Below are 27,560 nucleotides of genomic sequence, written 5' to 3' on the forward strand. Positions count from 1 at the left end.
CAAGGGAAAAAAAATCTCCAGATTTCATATCTGAAGAGATGGATATGGCAAAGGATGTATAGGATGGGATAGATGGAAGGAAAGGGAAGTTTTGTTTACTGCTGGCACATACCTCATTTGTGCTGACAGTTCTCTGTTCACCTCAGGTAGTTTTCTGTTTCATTATTGTTTTGAGTGCCTTAAGGTCATGTCCATATAATCAGAAATTGATGAAATTGATTAATTTCCAATTCTAGAAATAAAAAGGACATTTTCTGAAACAATTTACTTGTATATGCCATTGATAACTGCAGTCAGTGCTTATATGACAAGTTGCTCTTTCCATAGAGTTGCATGCCAGTCAAGTGAACTGTTCAAGGCAGTGTTTTTTTTAAACAAACACGTTCAGTAAGGTACAATTGGCTTTTGCCTTAGGTTAGTGCATCTTTTGCTCAGTAGTAGTTATTTGAGAAATTACATGTACATTAGTAATTATAGTCTAGTAAATAGACTTTGTGAATCTCTGAGAGTATTACTTCAGCAGGTTTATTTCTGATATTGCTTTTCCTTAAAAAGTTTTAGTGCCTGTGACTATAGAAGAGGTAATTCTGAAAATTTACAGATGGGCCAGAGCACACTGAAATAAACTAGAAATATGTAGACAAAAATTGTGAACATATTTGGTAGATGGAGATTACATGTTCTTGCTTTTTTTTTTCATGTATAAGTAATGCAGAACTTTCCTATGATTTTCATGAGTCTGTTTACATCTTATTTTCTTATACAAATGCATTTAGCTCTTCAACATAACTGATGAGGATTGATGTCTTAAGGGATTAAAAGTCTGTGTAAACCAAAATGTCCAAAATGATACACAAACATTGTCTCCAGTCATTTGTATCTCAATTTTTAGTAAAAAGTTTTAATGAAAAAAGAAATGACTTTCTCTTCTGAGCGGTGCACTACAGACCAAAATGCCAAACCTACTGTCATAACTATATAATCTTGTTAAATGGTAAGCAGATCTGTTATCATAGAGTATTTCGTGCATATCAAGCTGTATGGTCCAAGCTGGGGGATACCAGAAATGAGTTAGCATTTTATTTGTTTTAACTGACAAGACCTGTGAAAGCTGAGGTATTCAGGATGAGACGCATTAGGTAGATAAAAGTAGATGTGCTCACAGTGTATACTCCTGAGCAATGTATTCTTAAAGAAAGTACAGCTGCACAGAGACCTGTGAAAGACTTAAGTTGGGAAGTAGTTGTCTTATTAAGTAGTTTTTGTTTCTTCTCACATGCTAAGTAGTCTTTTGACCTTTTTTTCTCTCATCTACATCATCTGTTATAATTATTAAGGGTAACATTTTTTCACTCTTTTGCATTAGAAGTTCCCATGCTCACAAGTTCAAGATTTAGATAGCTACTTTATCTCCCTGCTTGTGATATTACTTTTAAGATTGTTAACTGCACTGCAGTATGCACCATCCACAGACTCAAGAATCAAAGGATCATTGTATATAAAGCAGAGTTTCAAGATAAGAATATGTTGGTAAATTTGTTCTATCTTCCACAAAGTACAGAAAATATTAGAAACTAATGAGTCAGTGCCACTCAAAGGACAAATGATCTTCCCTTTACAAAATCAAGCATTAGCCAGATATGAGAATGCCTCTGTTATCTAGAGTTCTTGGCTCAGAAAAAAAAAATAGCATAGCATGTGTATATATATTAGTTGGGTATAAATTGCCAGGCATACTTTTACGTTATCTAGAACTGTGAAAGATAGCTTAGTGGATTTCATAGGCATGTGACTTCTCCATGAATGTTACCTGTGGTTCAGGCATAAAAACCAAAATCTTGGAGATGTTCTGTAGAAGAGCCTTCTGGTAAGAGAATTTAAAACACTTGCTTGTCCATCCTCCAGAATGTATTTTTATAACAAACTAAAAATAGACTTTGGAATTTACTTGGTGTCCAAAACAAAACAAAACAAAAAAACAAAAAACAAAACAAAACAAATCAAAACAAAACTAAATGAAACCAAACCAAACCAAACCAAAACAAGCTTATTATTATTATCATTACTATCATTATGTCAAACTGTTTACTGGGCTGGTTCAGCCCAGTTCCATGGCAATTGGTGCAGGGGACCTGCAGACCCACACCCCAGGAAAGGGGAAGGAAGAAAGGGAAAAGGGAAAAGGGAAAAGGGAAAAGGGAAAAGGGAGATGGGCCTAGAAACAAAACAGTGGCAACGATCTGAGGAGGAAAGGTAATTTACTGAATAAGATATCAGAAAGCAAAATAACACAATATAATACAATATAATTGGAATTGAAGCTAATAAATCAAATAAAATGAGCAAGAGAGAGTGTCTGATAAATCAGTTCCTGACTCGTTCCTTTAAAAGCAGATGGATGCTTTAAAAGCTGTTGAGCCCAAACTTTCTCACTTCTGAGGCTGAGGAATGCCCACAGTGTGTGTGGGGTGGTATGTATGTGGATGCATGTGAATTTTTACTGCTGGATATTTTCCCTTCTCTCTATCATCCAATAGCTTTTGTTTGCAGATTTGTTCTCTTTTCAATGTTTTTGACAAGAAGGTTTTGATAAGGATTGGAATCTTATTTGGGAAGAATTGACATCTTACCTAGAATTGTTTTCCAATCCCCTTTCAGAATCTGATTGTCTTGAGAAAAGCTGCCACTAGATACATGTCCCTGCAGCTGTTGCCACAGTGACAGATTTATGACTTTGGTTTGTTTTAGTTTCATGAGTTCAGAAGGGTAGACAAGGTCACAAAGTGGATAGCAAATGATGTAAATTGGGCAGCATTCATATCTGTTTGCTATGAAGTAAGAGTAACCTTCAACCCTTGACAGGTTTAACAAACAGGTAGGGTGATACAGATTCAGATTCAAATTGATGAGGCACATGTGTAAACTGATAAAGGAAGTCTGATGAACCTCACAATCAAAATTTATCTAAATTCAGTACTGTTAAGCATTCTTAAAGAATAGATGAATTATACATGAAGTATATGGATTATTTGTAGCAGGCAAACAGTGGTGACGTTTCTGTCCGTCACGGTGACAAGGTTAGCATGTTTTATTCAAAACATCTAAACAGTAAAATGATTTCTATGTAATACTCTTTCTTTGGACTGTCAGTGAAAGCAGAAAACAACACAGTTATTCTGTGACAGAAAGTCAGATTTGGTATTAAAAAAAATAGATAAGTGAAGAACAGGATTATTTCTAACATCTGTAAAAAGCACACTGTGAGTTTTCTCTTAAGGTCAGTGAAAACATTTAAGAGAGGTGAAGGGAAAGAAACAAAGAAACGAAGTCCCCTCCCCAGAGAAGGTCAAATAAACAGCAGTCAAAGTAAACAAACCAAGAAAATTAAGAATTAGAATCAGCAGTATTATATAAAGAAAAAAAAGTGCTGGAAAATAACATGCAAAAATGCAGTGTGATATGAGTTTTCTGCATTATGTGAAATTTAAAAACAGGGAAAAAAATTCTTTCTCCTTTGGTCATATTGTATGGCCTAATGAAGTACACAATTCTGGGGCTTAATTTCTACCCTCCAAATTTGGGCACATTGTCTTTATGAAAAATAAATTAGGCTGCCTTTTAGCATCATCTGTTGAACAATTTCCAGCTAGAATAAAATGTTAATCAGTGAATCAGATATCAGTGAATAGCAATAGCTGTATTCCTGTGGTTGAGGAATTCTCCAGAGAAATGGTAAATTTCGGTTCAGTATCTGATCTGGGTGGCAGAGAAGGAAGATGAGCTTCCCATGCTTCAAGTTAGTACTTTAACGTATGGCAAATTCTAGGTACTGTGAGAGAAATGGATGGTAAGAGCTGCCAGACTCATTGACTTACAGACTGAGTACTCTTCTTGCTTCTGTTAGGTGTCTGATTAAGACAGGTGTTTGATGGCTCTGAGTGTTTTGCAATTTCAAGTGAGACATTTGCTAGCCTCTAAAGGTATCTAAAAGATCGTTTTTGTTCTAATGTTCTGAATATGGTTACTGGTTGCAGTATACTGTTGTCATTCAGAAGGACTTGAGTCCTCCAAATATTGCTAGCATTTTACGAGAACTACAATGATCCAGAAAGACAATCTATCAGACAATCTATCTATTTGATTCAAATCACGTTTCCTTGGCTATTCATGGCAGTCAAGAGAACAATGAAAATGTCGCAAGATTTAATTAACGAGCCATATCATGCAACTAATGGCCACAATTACAGTTCTGGATTTGATTATGTAGTACCTTGTCTCTCACAGTGGCCAGTTCCAGAAAAGCATGTGAAGGATAGAGAAATTTACCTTTTTTTAATTCAGTTCTTTTCTTGTTGGCCATACAATGGCTCAGTCCCTAGCCTGTTTTCATTTTTAAATTTTATTTAAATATTTTTTTTTTACCACAATGATGTTCTGCTGTAGAAAACTTCAACACAAAACAGTGTGTTCTTTAAAAACAAAATTTACTGTAGCATTTCTCTGTTTTTAACTTGTTAGACATTTCAAAGTGTGAAGAGACTGTGGCTTAAAAATTCAGCTGAAATACTCTATATGGAAAAAAAGTCATATTTTTACATCATCAGATGTGTTAGTTGATGATAGGTTGTATTTATGAACCAGAGTCACAGGTGTACTTTGGCAGTTTTGTATTAATTGCATGCAGTATTTGTGTAGCAAACCAATTCAAGTCTCAGTTAGATAGAATACTATTGCATACACAAGTAGTGGTGTGGTGATAATTCTCTTTTGTATATCCTTTTTTTTTTTCTTGTCTTGTTCATTTTGTTGGTTTTGTTTATATTTTTATAGCTCTTTAAGGCTTAATCTGTAAAAACAAAATAAATGCACTTACATAAAAGGTAGGTTAATAAGGTGAGGGCTGAACGTTCTGAAGCAGAGAGGAATAAACAGGCAGGTATGTGTTTAGGAGATGGGGAAGTCCATTGTCACAGCCCTGTATCAATGACAATATCATGCTCTCATTTCTACTTAACTGCATGTTTCACTATAGACTTGCTAGTCATCATCAAATATTGATCTGTGGGGTGCAATGGCTGTTGATCTCAAAAGCATGGATTACTTTTTTATCTGGAACTTGGTAGTACTATCTAAATATTAATTATTTTAAAATGAAATATTGATACATTTGTGGCTTTTAGTAGACTAACAAAATCATGTAACTCTAGCAAAGCAGGATTTCTAAGTGCTACTTCCTGATCTCAAATCTACAACATCAAATAAGTGGCAGGTTTATTCAAATAACTTTTTTGAGTAATCAATTTTTTTTTGTTATTATTTCTAAGCATATTGTCATTGTTTAAGTTTCCATGCAGACAGTAAAATATGATTTATAGTACAATTGGGACAGGCTGCCATGGGAAGTGGTGAAGTCACCATCCTTGGAGGTGTTGAAGAGACCCATAGATGTGGCACTGAGGGACAAGCTTCAGTGGGCATGGTGAAGATGGGTTGGCATTGGACTATTACACATGTCCAAGATGTGGCCCACAGGATGCATGTAGCCTGGCCCAGTATACATTGTGGTCACCCCCTGCCCAGTGCTATGCAGGCAGTAGCTCTACCCTGCCATGGGGTTACATTGCCCAGACATGGGGTTACACTCATTACTCAGCAACAACCAAACAGAGATGAGCAATTGGCCCTGTCGGCACTGAAACCAGGGCATGAGGAAGGACCACCGCAGTGCTAACTCAGGTATGGCATATAATGTTATGCATTTTGTTACACTGGTTAAACACAGACCTTTGAACAGCAGAAGTATGTAGCTGGGCTTTTCATTTCAAAAATTTTGAGGATGTATTTCAAGATTGCTTTGTGACTCCAATTTTGGACGATACAAATGCATAGCCTGCAAATTTTCAAATGTAATACATAGAATTACAATCAGATATTTAGCTAAAAAAATTTGACCATATCTCTTCAACAAACTCTCCTAAGTTTTCTCTTAACAGAGAAACCCCCCTCTCTTCACAATCACATTTAATTAATGCTGTCATTTTTTGGCAGTTTGCACACTTGTGAACAGTTGTCAAGGATGAAGCACATGAAGAGTAAAATGTCATCAAAAATCTCTCACGAACACCTTGTGAGCTTAATAAGAATCAGACTGATGCATTATTTTCACAAAAACAAGCTCAAATGTCCCATTATTTTTATGGTTTTGTTGCTTTCTCTCTCTTTAATATGTTAATAAAAGTATTAAAAAATAAAATATTTTGTTACTTAGATATTAACTATATTGTCTATTTCATAAGAGCTCCTCTTAAAGAAATGTCTCCTATTTTATGATGTCGGCCTACGAGGTCAGAGGCAGATGTTGGTGATATGGCAGTAGAGGCTGAACCCTCTCACCATTTCTCCTACAGTTTATGGCTGTGCAGTGGATGACAGCAGAGGGGCAATCTGAGAAAATGGAAGTTTGCATGAAACGAAGCTGTGAAAATGAATTCCTCCATGCAGAAAAAATGGAACCCACTGACATTCATCAACACTTGATGAACATTCATGGAGATCAATCAGTGGATGTGAGCACAGTGAAGTAGTAGTGAGTGGTGTGTTTCAGCAGTGGCATTAGTGCCTGTAGGTCACCTCAGCTGGGGCAGGTTCTGACAAGTGTGGCATGCAGGCTCTTGTTAATAGGTAGTGAAAATGCAGACCTACTGGTGATGTCTATGTTGAAAAATAGTGTTTTGTAGCTGCGAATTTGGTCTATCAGTATTGTTGTGCTCTTTATATCTGTTGCTGCTTCCTTGGAAAAATATGGGAGGCATTACTTCCAGAGCTATCCCTAGGCAACTCAAGAAAATTTCTCTTCACTCATTGCAGGCAAGACAAAAAGTTGGAGAGCCATGGGCTAGATTATCTTAGAGTTCTTTTCCAACCTTAATGGTTCTACAATTCTATGATAGCCAGAAAACTCAGTATGATGTGTGTACTTTATAGAATGCAGCAATCCTGCACAATTGCACTTTCCCACTCTTCAACCACTAATTCTTAAAACACTACAAAGATTATAATGATTTGAGCTGTTTTAACCAAGAATTGAGAAACATCTCAGTAACACATGGCCTCACTGCATGTTGAATAACATAAATAAATTAAGAATATTTCTACATGCATTTGAATCTAGAAAAATAAAATATATATATTTGTTAAAATTATCTGTGGATTAAAATCACATCTCACAGAATTACAATTTACAGGTTTACCAGCTGTTTACCTTTCAGTATCATTCATCTATCATGAAATTATTTCCACTAAGTCTCAAACTTAAACATCAGCTTCCCTCTCATGAACAGAACTCATTATACTATGGAGAGTGCTCCATTGTATTTCAGCTGCCCTCATTTGCTCTAGAAGCAAGTGGTGAAGGACCAAATGGCAAATATTTTTCATACCAAAGCTTGTTGACATTTGTACCTCTTGACTGAGACTTCTTTTGGATTCACACAACTATTTGATTTGAGTATATGAGCTATTTGGAAAAGAATTTTCTTATGTTTTGAGAAAAAATACTTTTATGCTGCATCCTTTTGAAGTTCTAATAGTTTATTAATTTTTGAAGTACATTGAAATTCAGAGATATTTATTTCAAAATTATATTCTCCTGGGTTTTCACATTGTTTCCATTTATCTGATGCTGTAAGTCGGTCTAGTAAAATTTTGTACATCCAGCTTGAGGGATAACTAAATAAATACATTTTATAAAGAATTGCTAAGTACTTGCTACTTGAGCATGTAATCTCATGCTTCTCACAACTCACAAACATCATGCAGCTGCATTTTACTGTGTATTTGGACTGTTTAATCCTCTTGATATCCTATTTTTACTGAAAATGGAGAAGCTAAAAACGTGTCCCTAATAAATAAATAAATAAGTAACTAGGAAGAGAAAAAGAGCTGTGTAACTTATCAGTGCAATTGTATCAAATTAGATTTGACTATCAGCTTTAAAGGGTGGTGTGTTTGCTCTGAAGTCCCCATAACTTTAATGTAAAACTGAAACTAAAGCTACGAATCAATTCTCTTTGTCCTCATTCTAGTAATGGACTTACTGAAGTCCTTTGGTGTCTCAGGCTTCCACACAAAATATTTATTCTCCTGGCCACTGAAGTGTCTGCTTCACGTGATATACAAATTATCTTGATATTTTTATCATTTTTTAATTTTATCTGTGATAGAAAAGATAAAGGGAGGCACATGACTTTTAATTGAATGTATTAGGCTTCTCTCTGTGTTACACATCCACAGTTAAATGTTGCAATTAATTAGAGACTCATCCAGATTCAGAAGATTAAGTAACAGAAAATGTTTTGCATTTTCTTAGTAAAGCCTGCTTAACAAGACGATCAGCAGATGTCAAGACTCACTTTTTCTGGAGTTGTATAGAGGCAAATTATATGGCTGAGATCTGCTACTGCTGCTACTACGTCACATGCATGGAAAATAACTGCTACCTGCATCTGTAAGTATTGTCATAATGTTTGTTGTTAACAAAAAAGGCGAAGAACGCACTTTATATATATATTTTTTTTCTCTGTATTTTCTGTTTGGCTCCTGAGGAGACAGTGACACCATGTGCACAATGGGAATTTTCAGCAGATGAGTGAGCTGACAGGAAGAACCTGAAAATTTATCTGTATGTTTGTAGTTCCCTAAAGAACAGTCAGCTGACTACGTAAATAGAATGACTAGAGGTAAAACATGCATGTCAGTGTCAGCACAGTGACAGTGTGCTCCTAGAAATAACAACACACTGCCTGTCTCTTGGTACAGCCAGCAATACTTCCTTCAGGTCTGTGTTTCTGGGAAAGGCAGGCTAGGAGGTGGGGCAGATAGCCAAGTACTACTTGTGCATGATAATTTAATTTTTTGTAGGTTAACATGCATAAAAATCATCTCAGTTTATTTTACATAGTGCACATCACAAAAAATTACTGCATGCTTGCAGCAATGCTTATTAAAACAGAAAAAAATACTGAATTTTTGGACTTGGCCAGTAGGAATGGCCTGGGAACATGTTGTCTCCCTCCTTGGAAGGAAGGGTTTTGAGATCCCGTGCGATAAAGCCCTGAGCCTGCCCTGGGAGGGGCATCTGTCTGGAAACATTACAAAATCCCTGCTGGCCTCTGTTGTTTTAGGATTGAGCCTATGGTCTTCAATTGCTTTTAAATGAACTTTTTTTACTTCTTCTTATGATTACAGGATTGCAGGTAAAATAAATATTTTCTTCTGTTGTAAATTTAAAATTTGTGCCACCTCTTTTGAAAAAGAAACATTTCATTAGAGGAACTGGTTGTGAATTCATAGAATAATGGAATCATAAAATCATTCAGGTTGGAGAAGACCTCTAAGATCAAGTCCAATCATCAACGTATCATCACCATGCCCACTAACCAAGTCCTTCAGTGCTCATTCCAATTTCAATACAATTGCAAATTAAAATCTTTTTTCTAACTGTCAAATATAAAAGATTATATATATAGAAAATAACACTTAAAATGTGTAACACATTTATATTATTCTCCTTTTCATTCTCCTTTTATTTTGAGAACTAATTGGATGCCGTGCAGGTACAAGTTACCTTTGAAATGTGCATTACAATGAGGCAACATTTGCTTTTCTGTTTTTGTTGTTGATTATGTTTTCTGATTTTGTTATTGATCAATGTTTGTTGTTTTGAACGATATTTTAAAAAGTGACATTGATACTATTGAAATTTTTACTTGAAAAAAGAAGGTGTAAAAATGAGATATATTTCAGTGGACTGATTTTGTACTCACCTTTTTCTGTTTTTTCTTTGCTTTTTTTTTCTTTTTAAAATTGTCTTTATTATGTAAACAACAGCACTTGGTGGCTCTGAGATGAATTCATGCAAACTGTGTCATGTTTGTGATTAATTTACAAGTCATGTAAATAATATTTTTTAATCCTCTGTGTTTGTACCTGTGCTTATTTTTACAGTCATTTGCAGATTTGGCTCTTGATGTATTTTTAATTATAGCAGGATGGTTATTTATCCCCAGTATAAGTCTAACGAATTTATAATCTGGGCTTTGGCCTATCTCTAGTGTGTGCATCCAGTATTCCCTTTTCTCCATCATTTCAGCTGTGGAAGTTATATTTGAATGGCCTCATCATTAACTGCTTATTCACCCAAAATTGTATCTCTGTTCAAGTTATGATGAATATGCAAGGAGAGTTGAGAGGACTGAATATGAGGAATTAGCTTTGTCAACAGTGGAGAAAAAAAAACAGTTTGCATTTAATATACATATATCAATTCTGACTTACATTTAGTCATAATCCCTCTTACATGATTGTACTTTGTCAGTTTCATCGTTGTTAGAAGTAGATGTAATAACTGAATGTATTGCTCTGAATTTCCTCAACTGTTGAACTTAATGGTACTTACAAAATTAAATCCTCTTTTTCAGCAGCAACCATCTGTATTCCATGCAGTGGGACTGCAGGTATTTGTAGACCATGACAAAGATCACCACTAGATTTCATCTGGGAATTGGTAAGAAACAGTGCAATATACTTCCTCAAACAATAAAAGCCAAATTAGTCCTTCAATAGAAAAAATAAAATAAAATTAAAAACCTACTACTTAGGTACAATCAATGAAAGTCTATTTAAAAATTTCTTCTATTTCTTCTTATTTACTTGATATCTTATTGGTAAATAAAAAAAACTAAAAAGTGATTCTGCAAGTGAAAGTCAAGAATGCTGTCTCCCTCAGTTCCTCACTTTCTGTTTTAAACTGTATTGTAGAAGAAGCCAAAAGCTGTCACATGCTTAGAGAGATTTTGATATTTGTATTCTTCTCTGTTGTTGACTGATAGTAAGAATGTCCATATCCAGGTTGTCAGACACCATTCTTTTCTGCACAACACTTACTAGGCCACCAGGAAGTTACCTATTCAGTGACCTGAAAGAGTTATTCTTCAGGACCTCTACATGATTGTTAATATGTATACTTTCTGAATATGAATATGAATAAGCATACTCAGGTCAATATTACTGTTAGTCTCTGATGATATTATGTACTGTGAAGCATTGCCCGCATTGACAATATTCTGCCTTTCCCATCTTTCTTCTATTTGAAGGAACAAGGACAACACGTAGATTATGGTTGCAAAACTAATTCAGATGTCTGCATTATAAAACATTTCTTCAGTAATTTCATGTATCAATTAAATTGCTATTGAATAATTTCCTCTTCATTTAATGTTAAATTGAGGAGAAAGATAAGCATCTATTCAGGCAACCTAGATTTCATTGCTACTAACTGGACACTATGTTTCTATCTTCTCAGACTCCTAAAATTTATCATCACGTATGTTTAGAGTTATTTGCAAAGGATAACAAATACATACCAAGCTAATAATAAGTGCTATGGCAGCATAAATGATTTAAATAATGTAAAGATACAATAGTTGAAAACAAAAATACTTAACAAAATATTTATACTGGTTCTGCAGGATCCTGTGGAAACATCTCTTTGACATTTGTAGTATACACTGACAATGGCCATTCCACAGGCATATCTATATCAGCACCAGTGTTGTGTTCCCAGAGGTGTCTAAGTGCAAAACTCTGTTCTCTGCTCTAAAGAGCATGCAAACAGCATACATATCTAGAAAGACAAATGGATGAAGAAGGAAAAGTCAAAAGCAGAAACTGATCATCCTTGTGAATCTTCAGTCTTAGCATTTTTTTCCTCTTTTTACATAGAAGAATTGCATTAATTATACTTCATATTATCAGTTCTCATTAAGATAATGTCTTTGCATATATATGCATATATACAATACTCATATGAATATGAATATATTTTTACATATGAACTTATGAAATTGCTGACTACTCAAAGGGCCATTTTCTTTTCCACTAGATAGGTTGGAACAATTGGATAAATACCCAATTAGAAAAGCTAACATATCAACAGTTTTACTACTGCACTTTCTTTTCAAAACTTTTAAATCTCTTTTATACAATATTAGAGTTAAGGCATACAGATAACAAAGGTGAAATGCAAAATGATGTGACTGGAACCTTGAACAGGGCAGAAATGCATCTGTATGAGTGATGCAGGAGTTCACTGTCATTCTGTGAAGGTTTAAGAGTTGGCAGATCTCCACTAGTAAGTGGGATGGGAATTTGAAAATAAGGGAAATTAACGACTCTGAGTCTTTTTTTCCCCCTTTTCAACTCTAGGAACCTCTTAAGCTAAGTAATATACAGATTAATCTGGTGAGAAAACATTCAGAAATGTCTCTTTGTGTGGGTGACAGCCTTTTTGCATTTTTTACTTCTTTTTAATACAAACTACGTATCAAATGAGACAGGTAGGGAAATTACTAAAACATCACAGGAAAGATATAATCTTGTTTGGATTTTCGTGTTAAGTTTGGAAAAAATAAAAGCTGAAACCTGAAAATGGTCTGGAAATGCATTCAAATTCAGATACTTTGCACTGATCTGTACATATACTGGGTCACCAATTGGAGACCACTACTCACTTCACCTTACAGCTTCTAAGAGCAAAATACAGAGCTTTTGACATAAGAGGAACAAAAGCATTCCTCTCTTTACCTTGTTTTGACTTTGTTATTAATTTCTATTTAAGGCCTCATAGAGATTCTTATCAAGCTCCTTGAACAACTATGTGAGCTCATATTTGTGACTTTTATTCTGAAAACTTAGAAAACTTAGAAAAAATGAAAGTCTATGTGTACCACTCTGGAAAGAAAGACTTTGAGATATATTCTTTTAGAAACTTAGTAAGTTATGATCTTATTCAGTCACGCAAGTACTTTAAAAGGACAAATAAAAAAAAAAAAAAAAAAGGTTGTTCAAGAAATAAAACACCAATTTTCTATGTACATATTTTGTTCTCTGTGGACTATCATTAGTTCAAAGCACCAGCTCCAACTCTGACAGTCTCATTTTCTAGCAGCTTGCATACTGGTGATGTAATCATATAGATGGTTGGGTAAATCAGTTTGTACAGTCTGCAGTGCACAGAGAAAATAGTTCATTTTGCAAATCTGTATTCTGCATTCATGGTTCAGTAATTCTGTATTGCTGCTCCACTCTTTACTGTTCTCTGATCCTTCAGAATCCTACAAATACACAAAGCTGTTGTGAATACTTATATTTTCAGAGGAAAGGTGAGCATCAGCTGTTTATGCCTTATGACATAATCTAAGAGGAAATAGTGCAGAAAATGAACTTGAACTTAGTTTTGTAAAGTTTGTCTGACATTATGGCATTTTTCTTATGTGTTAGACCCCCATGAAAAATATTACAACAGAAATTTAAAGGCCACTTCTACCGACTGGACACACTGAAATCCTACTCTGCAAGGTGCTCAGATTGCTCAATTTTTCTTCAATAAACCCAGGATTTATGGAGAACTCATAGTCTGGATGCTATCAAGAAAAGTGTATTTTTTAAGTGGTAATACATGACTGGGTAGTACTCTTATTATCTGTGTTATAAACTTGGTGCCTTCAGTAAAACAGGACAAGATTAATAAAAATAAAAATTTTAAAATTTGATATTCACAGGTCTATCCAGGTATTAAAAGGTCTCAAAGTAATCCTTAAAAATAAAGAAAACCTTATGAACAATTCTGCATTTAACTACTGTAATTCAGTTTTGCTTGACCTACATGCTTGTGTCTTTAGAGAACCAAAGGAGCTTTTAACGATATCGTACATGCATGCAAAGGCACATTGAGACACTAATTTATAATTTAGAGTTCTGAAACAGAGTCTCTCATCTCCAGACATTTTCTAGATTTTCTCTCTCTTTCTTGCCTAACTTCTGTAGTGTGTGTGTGAGTAATATAATTCTACTTATACTGCATTCCTAGTTCTGGAGGACTCCAATTACAAACCAGTTTAGTTCACCTAACTTAGTCATAATAGCAGTTCAATTGGAACAGAAACTTGAAACATCATTTTCTGGCTGTGGGTGTAATAAGATGGGCATCATCTGAACTACTACATCTGAACTACTATCACTTTTGGACTACAGATGGACAAAAAACAACAAAAAAATCTGGATTACATGAAGAACCTTCAAATTTGAAACAAAACTAAAAAAAGCAAATGGGGTATCTCGTACTGGGTTAAACTTTAGTATGTATATAGTACACAATTTTGTTGTAACTTCTAATATCAATAAAGTGATAATTAATAATAATAATGATTAATTTTAATTAAATAATTAGGATGAGTAGGTTGCACCAACCACTCAGAGTGTCCTACTTTGTTTTCTATTCGATTTATCAGATGCATGTTTACTGCAATTGCTAGAACATGAAAGTTGCTGAGAAGAATATTTTGTGATGAATTTTGAGACTTCAAGACTAGTTTTCTTATAGGTTTGAATGATGTAATGCCTTTTATCTCTTCGAAGAAGATATGAAGAGAAAAGTAATCTGAAAACGGCAGATATTTTCACACAGAAAGATGGTTTTAGAACTTGCACGCAATATCAAAATAACTTAAAATGTTGCAGAGAAGGTTCTTATTGCTACACTGTTTGTGTTTCAGGCATAATATTAAATATTAGCTGCTGACAGCTCTAGACTCTTTCTCACTCTTTTACAGAGATGCTCCAATCAAAACTTTTTTTTCATTTTATACTTGTTTTCAAATTAACATTATTTTCAATATCAGAACTCTGAGATATTTTCTTAGATGTAAAATCTTGTGTTACGGTTTGTTTTGTTTTCTGTCAGTTTTTTTCCCCTTTTTATATTAAGATATATTATTTTTTAAAAGATTCAAAACTGTTCTGAAATACTGTTTCTTGCTGTCATGAACATACTCATTTTATTTGTTATTATGAATTTGACCATTTGACATCTTGACAGACATATCATTTTGTTTTAATTCGTGAGGGTGGACAGTGTTGTGACTGTTACTTTAGATAGGGAGAGAAATCTACCAGCCAGCATATGTTATCTGTGTTTCAGAAACAAAGGGAGAGAAGTGAAGTATTCAATTATAAATAGGAAAATAATTAGATCCTTACTTTATTTAGAATTGGTAGCTACTACCAGTGGCTTTTGCTATGTAGCAGTTATTTTATAAATGAAACTGTAGAGTTTGTAATGTAATCTTTTCCTAAGAATCTGATAGGTGTATTTATTATCCAGTCATAATACTTGTTATTTTAAATATGTTAATTAAATACAGGAAATGGGAATTATGTCTGGGGTACAAGCAGAAAACTCAGGTTTCCCTGTGTCTCATCTTTAAGATGTCTTAAAGTGTTATCAGAGGAAATATAAGAAATTTATTAAAGGAAAATGTGAAAAAACAAACCAAACCAAAACACCATAGGTGGGAAAGATAGTGAGAAGACTAAACAATAGAATATTAGTGCCCACTAGCTGAAATATAACTGAAAGAAACAATGAGATGAATATATCAGGTGAAAAGAAAATCTGAGAGATAAAAGAGATTTTTTTCTCAGAGCAATTTTGAAAGAGGTCAATTTTATCATTTTCTCCAGAACAGAATAACTCATTATTGTAGGCTAACTTTACATTTGTTGAACAAAATACATTATATGTTGTTTGTTTTTTACTTGGTCGGCTTTGTGGTAGCTGTCCAGATAAGCACTCAGTGCTTTGAAAGCTAATCTTCTAAATGAAGTTAATGAGAATGAGGTATCACAGTTGGAAGTAGAGGGATGAAAATCTTGTCTATCAAGCTCAGTTCTGATCTCGTAGCTTACCAGTACAAATTCAGTGCAGTGATGAACAGAACTAGACTAAAATGTATTAAGGGAATAATATAAAAAATTTGCTACATAATTTCCTATTTTATAACTAATATGTTTATGGGGGAAGACATTGGTTTAGACAGGGATTATAAAAGAAACAAAAGTATAAATCCCAGTTTGAGCCCCACAGAAGTTGAAACAATTCCTTTTGCCCATGATGGCCTCTGTAACTTACAGCAAGTTGCTGAGCATCCATAGCTCATTTTTCCTTCCACAGCTGGCCACGCAGAAACACAATGCAGTCACAATGTTTTGTTACTGCACAGTCAACATAAGTCCCATTAAAACCATTGGCAGGAATTATATCAGATCATCAGAACAACACTGGTGAAAATGTATAACTGAAAACACTGCTCCAGCCAGTACAGACTGTGGCTTTCTGAAAAGATTTTATGATATAGAGATTGCTGCAGGACATATTATCAATGGAAATCTCTCTCAATTCCATTAAAAAACATATGCTACCAATCTTCAAAGATTTCTGAATCTTTTCCTTTCTGCTGCTTTTCTTTTATTTCCTCCCATGGAAACACTTCTGAACTCTGATAAGACAGTTCAGGTTTGAGTAGTAAGCAGAAGTTTTGAAGCAATTTCTACTTCAGTTACTGAATGTAATGCATTTTTTTTCCATTTATCATGGGTTGGTTATCAGTGGATTAGGTATCTATTATTTCCTTGTTACAAAGGGACAGACAACCTAAATTGTGCATGATCTTTTCTTCTAAGGACAATTACATTGCAGTATCTAAAACTGCAGCAGCAACTCAATTTCATCTCTCCGTTAAGAGCCTAGTGAAATGGGAATCTGATTTAGAAGGGACATCTGTATGATTTAAGAATATGATCCATCTAGGAGATTCATGAAAAGTGATAGGATGTTTGTTGAGGAAATTAACTTAAATGTCTAATGCAAGCTACAGAAGTCAAATACAGAGCAGTCTAAGATGAAGTACCAAATATATTCTATCTTCAGGCTTTTGGATTTATCAAGAGAGTTTTGAAAATGTATCACTTGAACCATAGCATGATTCATCCTGGACTTCAAGCAGTGCTTTTCAGTTTAATCTTGGAAGCAGAAGCCCAAGCTAAACATTATTTGAAAGCACAGTTATGAACAGCCCAGCTTTTGGCATACAGGCAACACTTGTACAACTTCAGAACCGCACTACTTTCTGCTGCTAGATGAAAAGCAGTAATTTGGGGTTGAATAAGGATATTAACAGCTTTGAAGAAAGTAGATGAATGACATGAATGAATAATATAAATGCTATCATTTGAATAGCTCTTAGTTATTTGTTTTCTTAATCACCTCTTATTTTTATTTAATTATTATGGTTATATAATTGCAATTGTATTTCTAATACTTGAACTCTGAATTCCATGTACGCCATAGGAGCAGGGTGTGATGCATTTGGTACAAATATTCCATTTAAGCAATTGCTCCACAAATTGGATTCACTAAGTACCCTTAATGTTGGCATTGAATATCTAAATGAATATGGCTGCATTTAACCGTATGCCTTATTGAGAGGCTCTCAGAATGAACTGGTCTGACTTATGCAATGACACTGAAAATGAGTACAGTCTTAACTTGCAGATTTGAATTAGATCTGAGTAAAACTTAATACATTCATCCCATAGGAAATTTTGCCATCAAGTTGACAAGAAAATCGTACAAGGGTTGGTTCAACAGATTACCATGAATCATTCTTAAGACTTTCTAGTGAGCTATATACACCACAGAGGAGATCTGAGCAGTGTAGAACTGCTTACAGATTCCTCAAACTGCCATACATCTTGAACCAACTTCCAGACTTAAGAACTATGTATGGCCCAGGTCATAAGATAGACCTTACCTATAATGAAAACAATTGAAGTGAATTTAATTGAATGATCTAGAAAATTTCTGAATTTCATCACTGGCAATTTCTCAAGACAAACAATCGATTAGCTGACCATGGAATATTTTATGCTGGACTTGGTCTTCACAAGAAACAAAAAAGTAGTTGAAGAAAGTCTTGGCTTCATTGACCTGAGTCTATAGAGTTCGGATTCTGAAAGAAGCCCAGAAGACAGACAGGAGAGTCACAGTTGTGATTTTCTGAATGGCAAATTCTGGCATGTTGTGAGATATTCTCTGCAGAAGCCCTCGGTAACTATGCTGGAGTTTAAAGTTAACCAGAAAAGCTGGTGAACTTCAAGTATTCAGAAGTGGAAACAGAGTGGACATCCCAAGAAGAACACAGACATATTTTCTGTGTGTGCAGAGGTGAAACAAATGAGTGTGCAGCTGAACTTGAAAACAATGAAGGATGTGAAGGATTAGAAGAGACTGGCAGCCTGTCACAGATGGGATTTCCCAGTGATCACCTCACACTATTCAGCATCTTTATAAACGATCTAGATGATGAATAATGAATTATAGGAATGATACAGATGGCACTAAACTGATAATGAGGTGGATACATCATGAGGGAGAGACTAGACAGAGATTTTGCTAGGCCAGAAGAGCTGGCAAGGAAGAATTCTATGAAATTTAACAAATACTTTAGCGAAGTATTTAACAAATTTCTTTTCCTTGGATGACACATTCAAAGAGATAGAATCTGCACTGTTGCGGAGCAGTTCTGATGAAAGTCATCTGTGGGTCTTGGTGGACAATGAACTGAATGTGAACCAGTGATGTGCTGTTGCAGCAATAAATACAAATCAACTCCTGGGCTGCATTTGTAAAGACAATGCTAGCAGAGGGAGATGCAATTATCCCCTTGTACTCAGGGCCTGTCAGGCTACACAGGGACTATTACATCCCATTCATCCATCCCCACAGGCTGAAGAGGGATCAAATGAGGGCCAAAATATGAAGGCTGGAGAATCTGCTCTATGAAGAGAAAGAGAAAAAATATGTCTTTTCATGTTAAAGAAGAGAAGGATTGAGGGGGACATAATCAAAGTATTCCAGTATATAGAGCAGCTACAAAGAGGACAGAGGTTCTCAATTTGATGATCTTTTGAAGTTTCTCCTAACATGGGCTATTCTGTGGTTCTGTGCTTCTAAGAGTGGTTTCCCTTCTAAAATGATGCTTAAGCCTGACTTGGGTATGCTGCTCGGCAGATCTTCTCACCAAGGATACTGAAAAGCCAAAGTCCTCAGCACATTTTTTTTGGTCTTGAATTTCACTGGTTATAACTGCCTTCAGATCTTTAGAGTTCTATGGAGAATTCTGGGGTGCAGGGTCAAGGCTGGGGACAGCCAGAGCAGCTTCAGCCCAAGGCATCAGGCAGCTCATGGAAAGGGGGCTGACTATAAGAAAGAAATAATATTAGATCACCTGGAAAACTAGCCTCACACATCAGATTAGATTAGCCACACCCATGTAGTGTTTTGCTGAGGATGTACTAGATGCTATTAGTATAAGAAACAAATTTCAGACCAGGTTAACCTTGAAAAAGCCTGTGTTTGTTATGATGATTTCCCAGACAATCTCCACAGCTGATAATTGCAGAGATGAAAATGCTTGTTAATAAAAATCTAGATGTGTGAACATACACCAGGTAAGTCAGCTTTCATTCAATATGTTGGACAGATATTGCTAAAATCTAATAATACCAGTTTTTCATGATATCCTTCTAGATGTAACTGTGTACACAGTGATGTCTACAGGGAATAATCAATGTTTCATGGGTACTAATATTTCTGCAGGACAAAATCCAGATATTGACACATTATGTTGTTGTGGAAAAAGCTCCTTTCAACTCATTTTCTCTGAGTAATATCTCAATTAAACAAAGTCAAAGTTTCATATCTTAAACTATTCAGGAAATTCCCTCTTTTTCTTTTGTCACATTGCAGATATGTAGAAAATAAATTTTTCATTTCATTCTTTCTAAGTCATTAAAAATATTCCATTCATTTATTGGTGTGAACCAGTAAGAAATGTCTCATTTCCTTACATCAAGTGTAATTATTTGGTCAGGATTAAAATATTCTCTTGCAGGGAATCATACGGCAAGTAGTCACTGATTGGACACTTGTATGAGTGGATGACTCACTTTCTCTTCCATGGGCAGCTACTGAAAGCTCAGTGATGCAGAATAATGTACTCATCTCTTATTGTGTATGTACAGTGGCTATCACACTGTAAGAATACATGTAAGAACAAGTACATCTATTTGGAAGGCATAGATTGTGTTGCAAGGCAAGAAGGACAATGAGATCTCGTGAGAAGAATTGCCTCCCCTCCATCGGCATAAACAAGTGTTTCTAGAAGATACTAGAAGAAAGAATGGTGAGTCGCTTAAGAGTACTAGTGCGCATGTGTAACCTAGGCTTATATAAGGATGCTGTCGCTAACAATAAATGCCTCTTGTTGTTCACTGTATCAGTGTGTAGATGCAGTAATTTGGCCCTGGTCAGGCGGGTCTTCACGCGCAGACCCTAGAGAGACCAGATTCACGGGCATTCTGCGTTGGTAGAGGCGACGGCAAATGGTGACCCCGACGTGATAGCCTGTAAACCCATGGAACCAGGACCACAGAAGGCCGGTAGGGCGAACATTCCGCAGAAACGCGCTGACTTGCGATAGTCGGGTGAACGTTGCCTGTGGTGTCCTGAGCGCTGAGTCCATCAGCGGCCACGGAAATCAGGAGCAGTGAGGATACTGCGGTAGGCAGCTAGTCATTCCTGAGTCGTGATATCAGAGCCGTGCTGGTATGGAGCAATTAATTAAGGTACTCCTTTATTTGTCTAAGGATTACTGCGGCAAGACCGCTCCTTCCAAGAAGGAGATTGCCAAACTTATGTCTGCCCTTACAGTGGGATGCTTTATTTTCACCTCCCGGGATGTGTTGCATCATGAGAAATGGGACGACATTACATCTGCCCTAGCACAACACTCTATGCGGGATACCACGACTAAAAAAGCCGCTGAATTAAAAATTTGGGGTTTAGTATTGGGCGCGTTCAAAGCAGCTCAGGAGGAAGGGAAACTTTTGCGTGCCGTGCGCGACCTTGATAATCTTGAGATGTTCATGGAAAGAAAAGGGGGGTCGGGAGGCTCTTCTCCTTTTTCAGACGACTATGAAGGAAGTGGCTCAGGACCTTGTGCAACGGACCGTTGCAAGAGGAAAGATGATGAAATATTTTCTGCCGATACTGCTAGCATGAAGCCGCCTCCACAGCCGGATGAGTCACCGCCACCGCCTCGACTTGCTCCGATGGCCCCGCTTCCATATCCACCATTATATCCTTCTTTGCCGCCTTCTACCAAGGGGCGGGTTTCTGATGACCCCGCCTCACTCGGTGGGAGGGAGGCAGATGATTCGGGGGTGGGACCAGGACGCGGGCGGGAGACAGACGCTTTGGGGGCGGGATTTGGACGTGTGGACCGTAAAAGTGCCCATCTGGGCGGAGCCTCTCTGCGGAGAGACGAAGTACGTCCGCAGCCATTAGTCACAGATTGGACAAAGATTAGGGAAGCTTTAGAGGGAACATCATTATCAGAGGCAGCGGTGTTTCCAGTGGTGGTTGAGGAGGAAGGTCCTTTGTGGGTTCCACTGGACCCAAAAGGAGTTGCGCACTTGGTAGAGGCAATTGAGAAACGAGGCTTAGGATCCCTGATGACGATGAATGCCTTGGAGCTCCTCGCAGGTTCAGGGCCGTTATTGCCATACGATGCTGAGACACTTATGTGCATCGTCTTGAAACTGGTCCAGTTTACGGTCTGGAAGGAAGAGTGGGTGAGTCAGCTCAAACGCATATTGACCACCACTCAGGGAGACCCTGGTCACCCAGACCATCACTCGCCTAACAGAAGCCACGGTGGGACTTTTAACACCGCAAGATCAGGTAGCGTGTTTACGCCCCAGGGAAATGATAGCAGCATCAGCTGCTGCTCTGGCAGCTTTTAGGAGGTTTGTGCAAAGTACGGAACCATACATGCCATGGACAAATATTGCCCAGGGACCAGCAGAGTCCTTCCAGGACTTTGCTGACAGGCTCATAAAAGCAGTGGAGGCATCAGATCTACCAAGGGCTGTTCACAACCCTGTGATAATAGATTGCTTGGAACAGAGGTCATCAGAGGGAATCAGAGCCCTCGAGCTCAGCCCCTGTGAAATTTCATACCCCAGGAGAGGCGATTAAATATGTGATGGACAAGGAGAAAACAAGCTCAATGAAGCAGGTTCAACTCGCTGTGGCAGCCATGACTATGAATGGAATCGGACAGCAGGGAGCCACGAGAGGCCCATGCTTTCGGTGTGGTCAGTTTGGCCACCTAAAAGCACAATGCAAAGGAACTGGTGTAACATGTCAGTTATGTGGCCGGCGTGGGCATGTGGCCACACATTGCAGAAATAGCACTAACAACATGCAGGGAAATGATGGAGGGGGGGGACCAGCGTCCCAGGTCCCCTCCCCCGGACAACAATGGGGGCCATTGACCAGAATTCCACGATCAATGGGGGAAGGAGCAGCTCCCTCGTCAAAGCATATAATCCGCCCGCCGTGGAATTAATACTTGATTGTCAGGATCGGACACTGGTTAGGGCTTTCGTCTCGTTTGTGGGCTCATTACTTGCCTCATTTCAGGGACCAAGGACTGTTGAAATTACGGCCTTGCTTGATTCGGGGGCAGATGTAACTGTCATTTCGTTTACGGACTGGCCAACAGACTGGCCATTAAGTGAAAATCAAGTTGTTTTTGGAGTCGGGGGTCCCATGAACATGAGAAAAGCTGGTAGTGAGGTCGAGATTGTATTGATTAATAGAGACAGAACCCTGGAAAGACCATTCCTACTCACACCCTTGGTCGCACCGATCAAAGGTTTGCTTCTAGGAAGGGATTTTTTGAGATCTATTGGTGCCCACATCACAAATTTATGCTAAGGGCCACTGTCTGCCAGTTATCTCTTTGTTATGCCATTCCTTTGCGCTGGAAACAGGATGTTTGTCCTGTTTAGGTAGATCAGTGGCCTCTTCCTGATATGAAACTTTCAGTGCTTACTTCCCTTGTGGCTAAGGAATTGGAGTTAGGGTACATTGAACCATCGCTTAGCCAGTGGAATACCCCTGTGTTTGTCATAAAAAAGAAATCAGGAGCATTTCGCCTCTTACACGACTTACGCACTGTCAATGCACAACTTCTTCCTTTTGACTCGGTCCAACAGGGTGGCCCTGTCTTGTCAGCAATACCTAAACAATGGCCATTGGTCGTTATTGATCTCAAGGATTGCTTCTTTTCCATCCCTCTGGCCGAGCAGGACAGGGAGGCGTTTGCATTCACTGTGCCCACCATCAATAACGTGGAGCCCGTAGCGCGATACCAGTGGCGCATTCTCCCGCAGGGCATGGCGTGCTCCCCAACTATATGCCAATTAGTAGTAGGAAGGGTTCTGAAAGAAATCCGACGTGAATTCTCACATTGTGTAGTGGCACACTATATGGACGATCTCTTGCTTGCTGCCCCACGATATCTAGACTTACACACACTCGAGAATCAGGTAGTCAGGGTGTTAACATCAGCTGGTTTCTCTATACTGGAACAAAAGGTACAGAGGGGACTTGGAATAGAATATTTGGGCTATAAGTTTGGTCCCAAAGTGGTGCATCCTAGCGGCCTAGATATTCAGCCTAAGATTGCAAACCTTTGGGAAGTGCAGCGTTTCGTTGGGGCTCTTGAGTGGATTAAGGGGGCCCTGGGTATAGCGCCCCGCCTAATGAAGCCCTTTTACGAACAGTTGAAAGGAACTGATCCAAGAGAGCCCCGTGAAATGAACGCAGACATGAGTGCTGCATGGCAGGAAATTCTTCAGCATTGTATGGATAACTCTCTTGCGCGATGGGAACCTGAGAAGCCGCTCAAGCTTGTGATCTCGAGATGTCAGGATGGGGCCACAGCAATAATTGGCCACACCCTGAATGTAACACCCAAACCGCTCTGGTGGTTGTTCTCAGTCCAACCTGTATGAGCTTTCACTCCTTGGCTCGAGGTTCTGGCTGCCTTAATACAAAAATCCCGTCTGTTCACAGTAAAGACATTCTCCAGGGAACCTGACGCGATTTACTTGCAGGGAACCTTCCGTGATGTTCAACCCCTTCCAGACCCCCTCCTTCTAGCACTTCAGTGTTATGGGGGAGACATCGTTTATTCCGATTCGCTGTCAATCTTCAACCTAGAGAGACCCCTCTGCATTTCACTGCGGCCTTGTGTCTCCCTTGTGCCGGTGAAAGGTCCGACTTTGTTCACTGATGCTTCATCCACAACTAAGCAGGGGGCTGTCGTGTGGCAGACTTCCAGTAAGAGTTGGGAGACTATTGTTTTCACAAATCCCTCTGTCAGTGTTCAACTTCTTGGGGTACAAGCTGTAGCTATGGCCATTGGCTTGTGTCGTAATGTTCCTTGTAACATCGTCACTGATTCAGCATTTGTGGCAAAATTAGTGGCTAGGATGGGCTGTGAAGGCCTGCCTAGCTCTGTGGCTTCTGCTTTCCTGGAAGAGGCTTTAGCTGGCCGTTCAGCACCGGTCGCGATCTTACATGTCCACAGCCATTCCAAAGTACCTGGGTTTTTCACTACAGGCAATGCAGCTGCGGATGCAGCTGCAGGCATATCAGTCTTCTCTCTTAGAACTGCCCATGATCTTCATGCGTCCCTTCACATCGGGGCGAAGGCGTTGGCTCGCATTTGCTCGATCCCATTGGCAAAAGCTCAAAGTGATACAAGCCTGCCCACTCTGTAACTCGGTGCCGGTGATTGGGGCAGGGGTCAACCCTCGAGGCCTGAAACCATTGCAGATTTGGCAGACTGATTTCATGGTCAAACATCGTATTGCGCCGCAATCATGGCTTGCTGTTACTGTTGACACTGCCTCATCTATGGTTTCAGTCACTCAACACACAAGGTCTAACTCTGCGGCAGCCCAGCATCATTGGGCCACGACAATCGCTGTATTGGGTTTGCCGGACCAAATTAAGATGGATAATGGTTCTTGCTTCATTTCCAGATCCACCAAAGCCTGGCTAGAGCCTTGGGGAATCTCTCATAGTACAGGTATCCCCTAAATTCTCAAGGGCAAGCGATTGTCGAAAGCACAAACCGCCTCCTTAAAGAAAAAAATACGTATCCTAGGGGAAGGGGAAGGTTACAGAGATTGTATTCCAGTAAAAAGACAAGCGGAAATCTTGGCGAAAGCCATCTATTCTCTCAATCATTTTGAGCGAGGTGACAATAATTGTAGTCCGATCCAAAAACACTGGCAGCCTAAAATAGTTTTAGAAGGACCTCTGGTTATGGTGAAAACAGAGATGGGAATGTGGGAAAAAGGATGGAGAGTATTGATTTGGGGGAGAGGGTATGCAGCAGTCAAACATCAAGAAATGGGGGAAGTAGTATGGATACCCTTGAGAAAAATCAAGCCTGATGTTGCGAAAAAGAATAAAAATGAGAGGACAGATAAAGTGATAGATACTCCTAGTCTCCCTCCTTTAGGTTCTCCTGATGGGCCAGAAACGACTGAAGAAAGAACAGCGACTGCTGCTAGAGAAATCTATCTCCTCGGATCCGGATAATTCGCAGAACAGACAAAGCACACAAGAATGAACACCTCGGAAACACACTATATTTGGCCTGGTTACACTTCTGACCATAATCCTGGTAGGACTTGGGGTGGTAATGGGGCCACAACCAGGTAATGTTTGGGTAACTTGGGTGAATCAGACAGGTCACCAGGATTTCTGTTTAGCCATGCAGTTGGCCACCTCCCCCTTTAGAACTTGCTTAATCAGCGTCCCTTTAAATTACTCAAGAGATATCTCTATGTTTAAGGGTTATGTGAGAAACATCAGTCACTGTGAATTGTTTTATAATGACTCAGCGGCCAACATGTCGCGATGTCTCATACAACTCCTAAATATCACGTCCCCCTGGAACTCACAGGAATTGGAGCTGTTAGGCTCTGAAGGGACACAGAATGAATCAGAAACATGCTTATGCTTTGCGGATTTCAGTATCCAAGACAGAGAACTGCTGTCCTGGCATATGATGGGACTACATTTTCCATACTGGGATCAAAAGAATAGGCGCCTTACCACAATGACATTGGTTAACCCAAGGGATGGTGACACCTTTAAGTGGGAAGGAGGGTATTGTGGATACACAGCAAATGAAACACGATACGGCTTCCCAAATAGAGCTAACAAGAGCAGTGAGGAATGTCGCATATGCAGACCAATACGCACCTGGGATTTCGGGATGCTCATTAGTGACATGCTCTATGGTGATGGTTCCCTTGGTTGTAATAGGACCACCTAGGACTGCTGTTGTAACTACACTCATCCATGGAACCAATATGGATAGGGATACCCATACCGTGTTGACCTAAGATGGTCTGAGAAGCTGTGGGTAAATGAAAGTAAGGTACTACCTCTGGGGGTGTTCCTGATCTGTGGGGATCGGGCATGGCAGGGAATCCCTGGAAGGGCAGTGGGAGGGCTGTGCTATCTGGGAAAACTCACGATTTTGTCACTATAAATGAGTGAGTGGGTCCGCATCACTCAGAACGCTACGCAACACCGCAGGAGAAGATCAATAAGCACCTTGACGGAGGACTGTGGGGACGAGGTCCGGCTATGGGGTCCAACTGCACGGATCTTTGCCTCCATAGTGGCCCCAATAGGAATGGCTCAAGCATTGAAAGAAATTGAAAGACTAGCTTGCTGGTCGGTAAAATAGGCAAACGTCACCTCGCAACTGCTAACAGATCTTTTGACTGATATAGATAGTATCCGTCATGCAGTACTACAGAATAGGGCAGCGATAGATTTTCTACTGCTAGCCCAGGGTCATGGTTGTCAAGATATAGAGGGAGTGTGTTGTTTTAATCTCAGTGACCACCCAGAATCCATGCATAAGAAACTTGAGTGATTGAAACATCTTACACAGAAGATAACTGTCCAAGAGGACCCCCTAGGGGATTGGCTAAGGAGTATTTTGGGGGGATGGGCCAGTTGGTTAACACCAATAATCAAAGGACTAGGAGGAGCGTTGTTAACAATCTTGGTAATAATCAGAATCATACCATGTGTACTCATATGCTTGAAGAATTGCTTACAGCGAACATTAGATCAAGCATTCGACCAAAGATTCCGATATCATAAGATAAAGGAAAATTTGTAGGATCGCACACAATAGGTAGCTTACAGATAGATAAGAAAAATAGTTTGGGAAAAATTGCAACGCGATATAATGGGTAAAGGCTTGCCTCAAGAGGAGAAGCAAATGTCTAGGCACCGGGCAGGGACTTCGGGATGTACGTGGTCAGGCTCCTCTCAAAGTATAGTTAAGCGTTCATGGAGGAGGGGGGGAATGTTGCAAGGCAAGATGGACAATGAGATCTCGTGAGAAGAATCGCCTCCCCCTCATTGGCGTAAACAAGTGTTTCTAGAAGATACTAGAAGAGAGAATGCTGAGTCACTTAAGAGTAATAGTGCGCATGTGTAACCTAGGCTTATATAAGGATGCTGTCGCTAACAATAAACGCCTCTTGCTGTTCACCGTATTGGTGTGTAGATGCAGTAATTTGGCTCTGGTCAGGCAGGTCTTCATGCGCAGACCCTAGAGGGACCAGATTCACGGGCATTCTGCTTTGGTAGAGCCGACGGCAAGATTGCAACTGTGCATAAACACATATGTGGCTACCTGAAGAGG

The 27,560-nt window shown here is 38.6% G+C and overlaps 2 protein-coding genes and 1 pseudogene across 2 annotated transcripts; all 3 read left to right on the forward strand.

The window, feature by feature from the left end:
- Nucleotides 1–20,565: 20,565 nt before the first annotated feature.
- On the forward strand, nt 20,566–22,741 carry LOC136055358 (endogenous retrovirus group K member 5 Gag polyprotein-like). Its single transcript, XM_065747089.1, is given in 4 exon segments — nt 20,566–21,644; nt 21,646–21,951; nt 21,953–22,255; nt 22,324–22,741. Coding segments are annotated over 4 exon segments (2,106 nt in total).
- A 2,785-nt stretch (nt 22,742–25,526) lies between these two features.
- LOC136055360 (uncharacterized) lies at nt 25,527–26,165 on the forward strand. The gene has a single exon (XM_065747090.1). It carries the CDS (start codon nt 25,527–25,529, stop codon nt 26,163–26,165), a length of 639 nt encoding a protein of 212 aa, XP_065603162.1.
- A 37-nt stretch (nt 26,166–26,202) lies between these two features.
- On the forward strand, nt 26,203–27,029 carry LOC136055361 (syncytin-2-like; annotated as a pseudogene).
- The last annotated feature ends 531 nt before the right edge of the window (nt 27,030–27,560 follow it).

The sequence above is a fragment of the Cyrtonyx montezumae genome, unplaced genomic scaffold, assembly GCF_038088225.1.
Source record: "Cyrtonyx montezumae isolate F1298 unplaced genomic scaffold, pur_monq_1.0 scaffold_41, whole genome shotgun sequence".
NCBI classification, from domain to species: domain Eukaryota; kingdom Metazoa; phylum Chordata; class Aves; order Galliformes; family Odontophoridae; genus Cyrtonyx; species Cyrtonyx montezumae.

Coding starts and splice junctions, on each gene's coding strand:
- LOC136055360 (XM_065747090.1), top strand. CDS start 25,527: ATGGGGCCACAACCAGGTAATGTTTGGGTAACTTGGGTGAATCAGACA.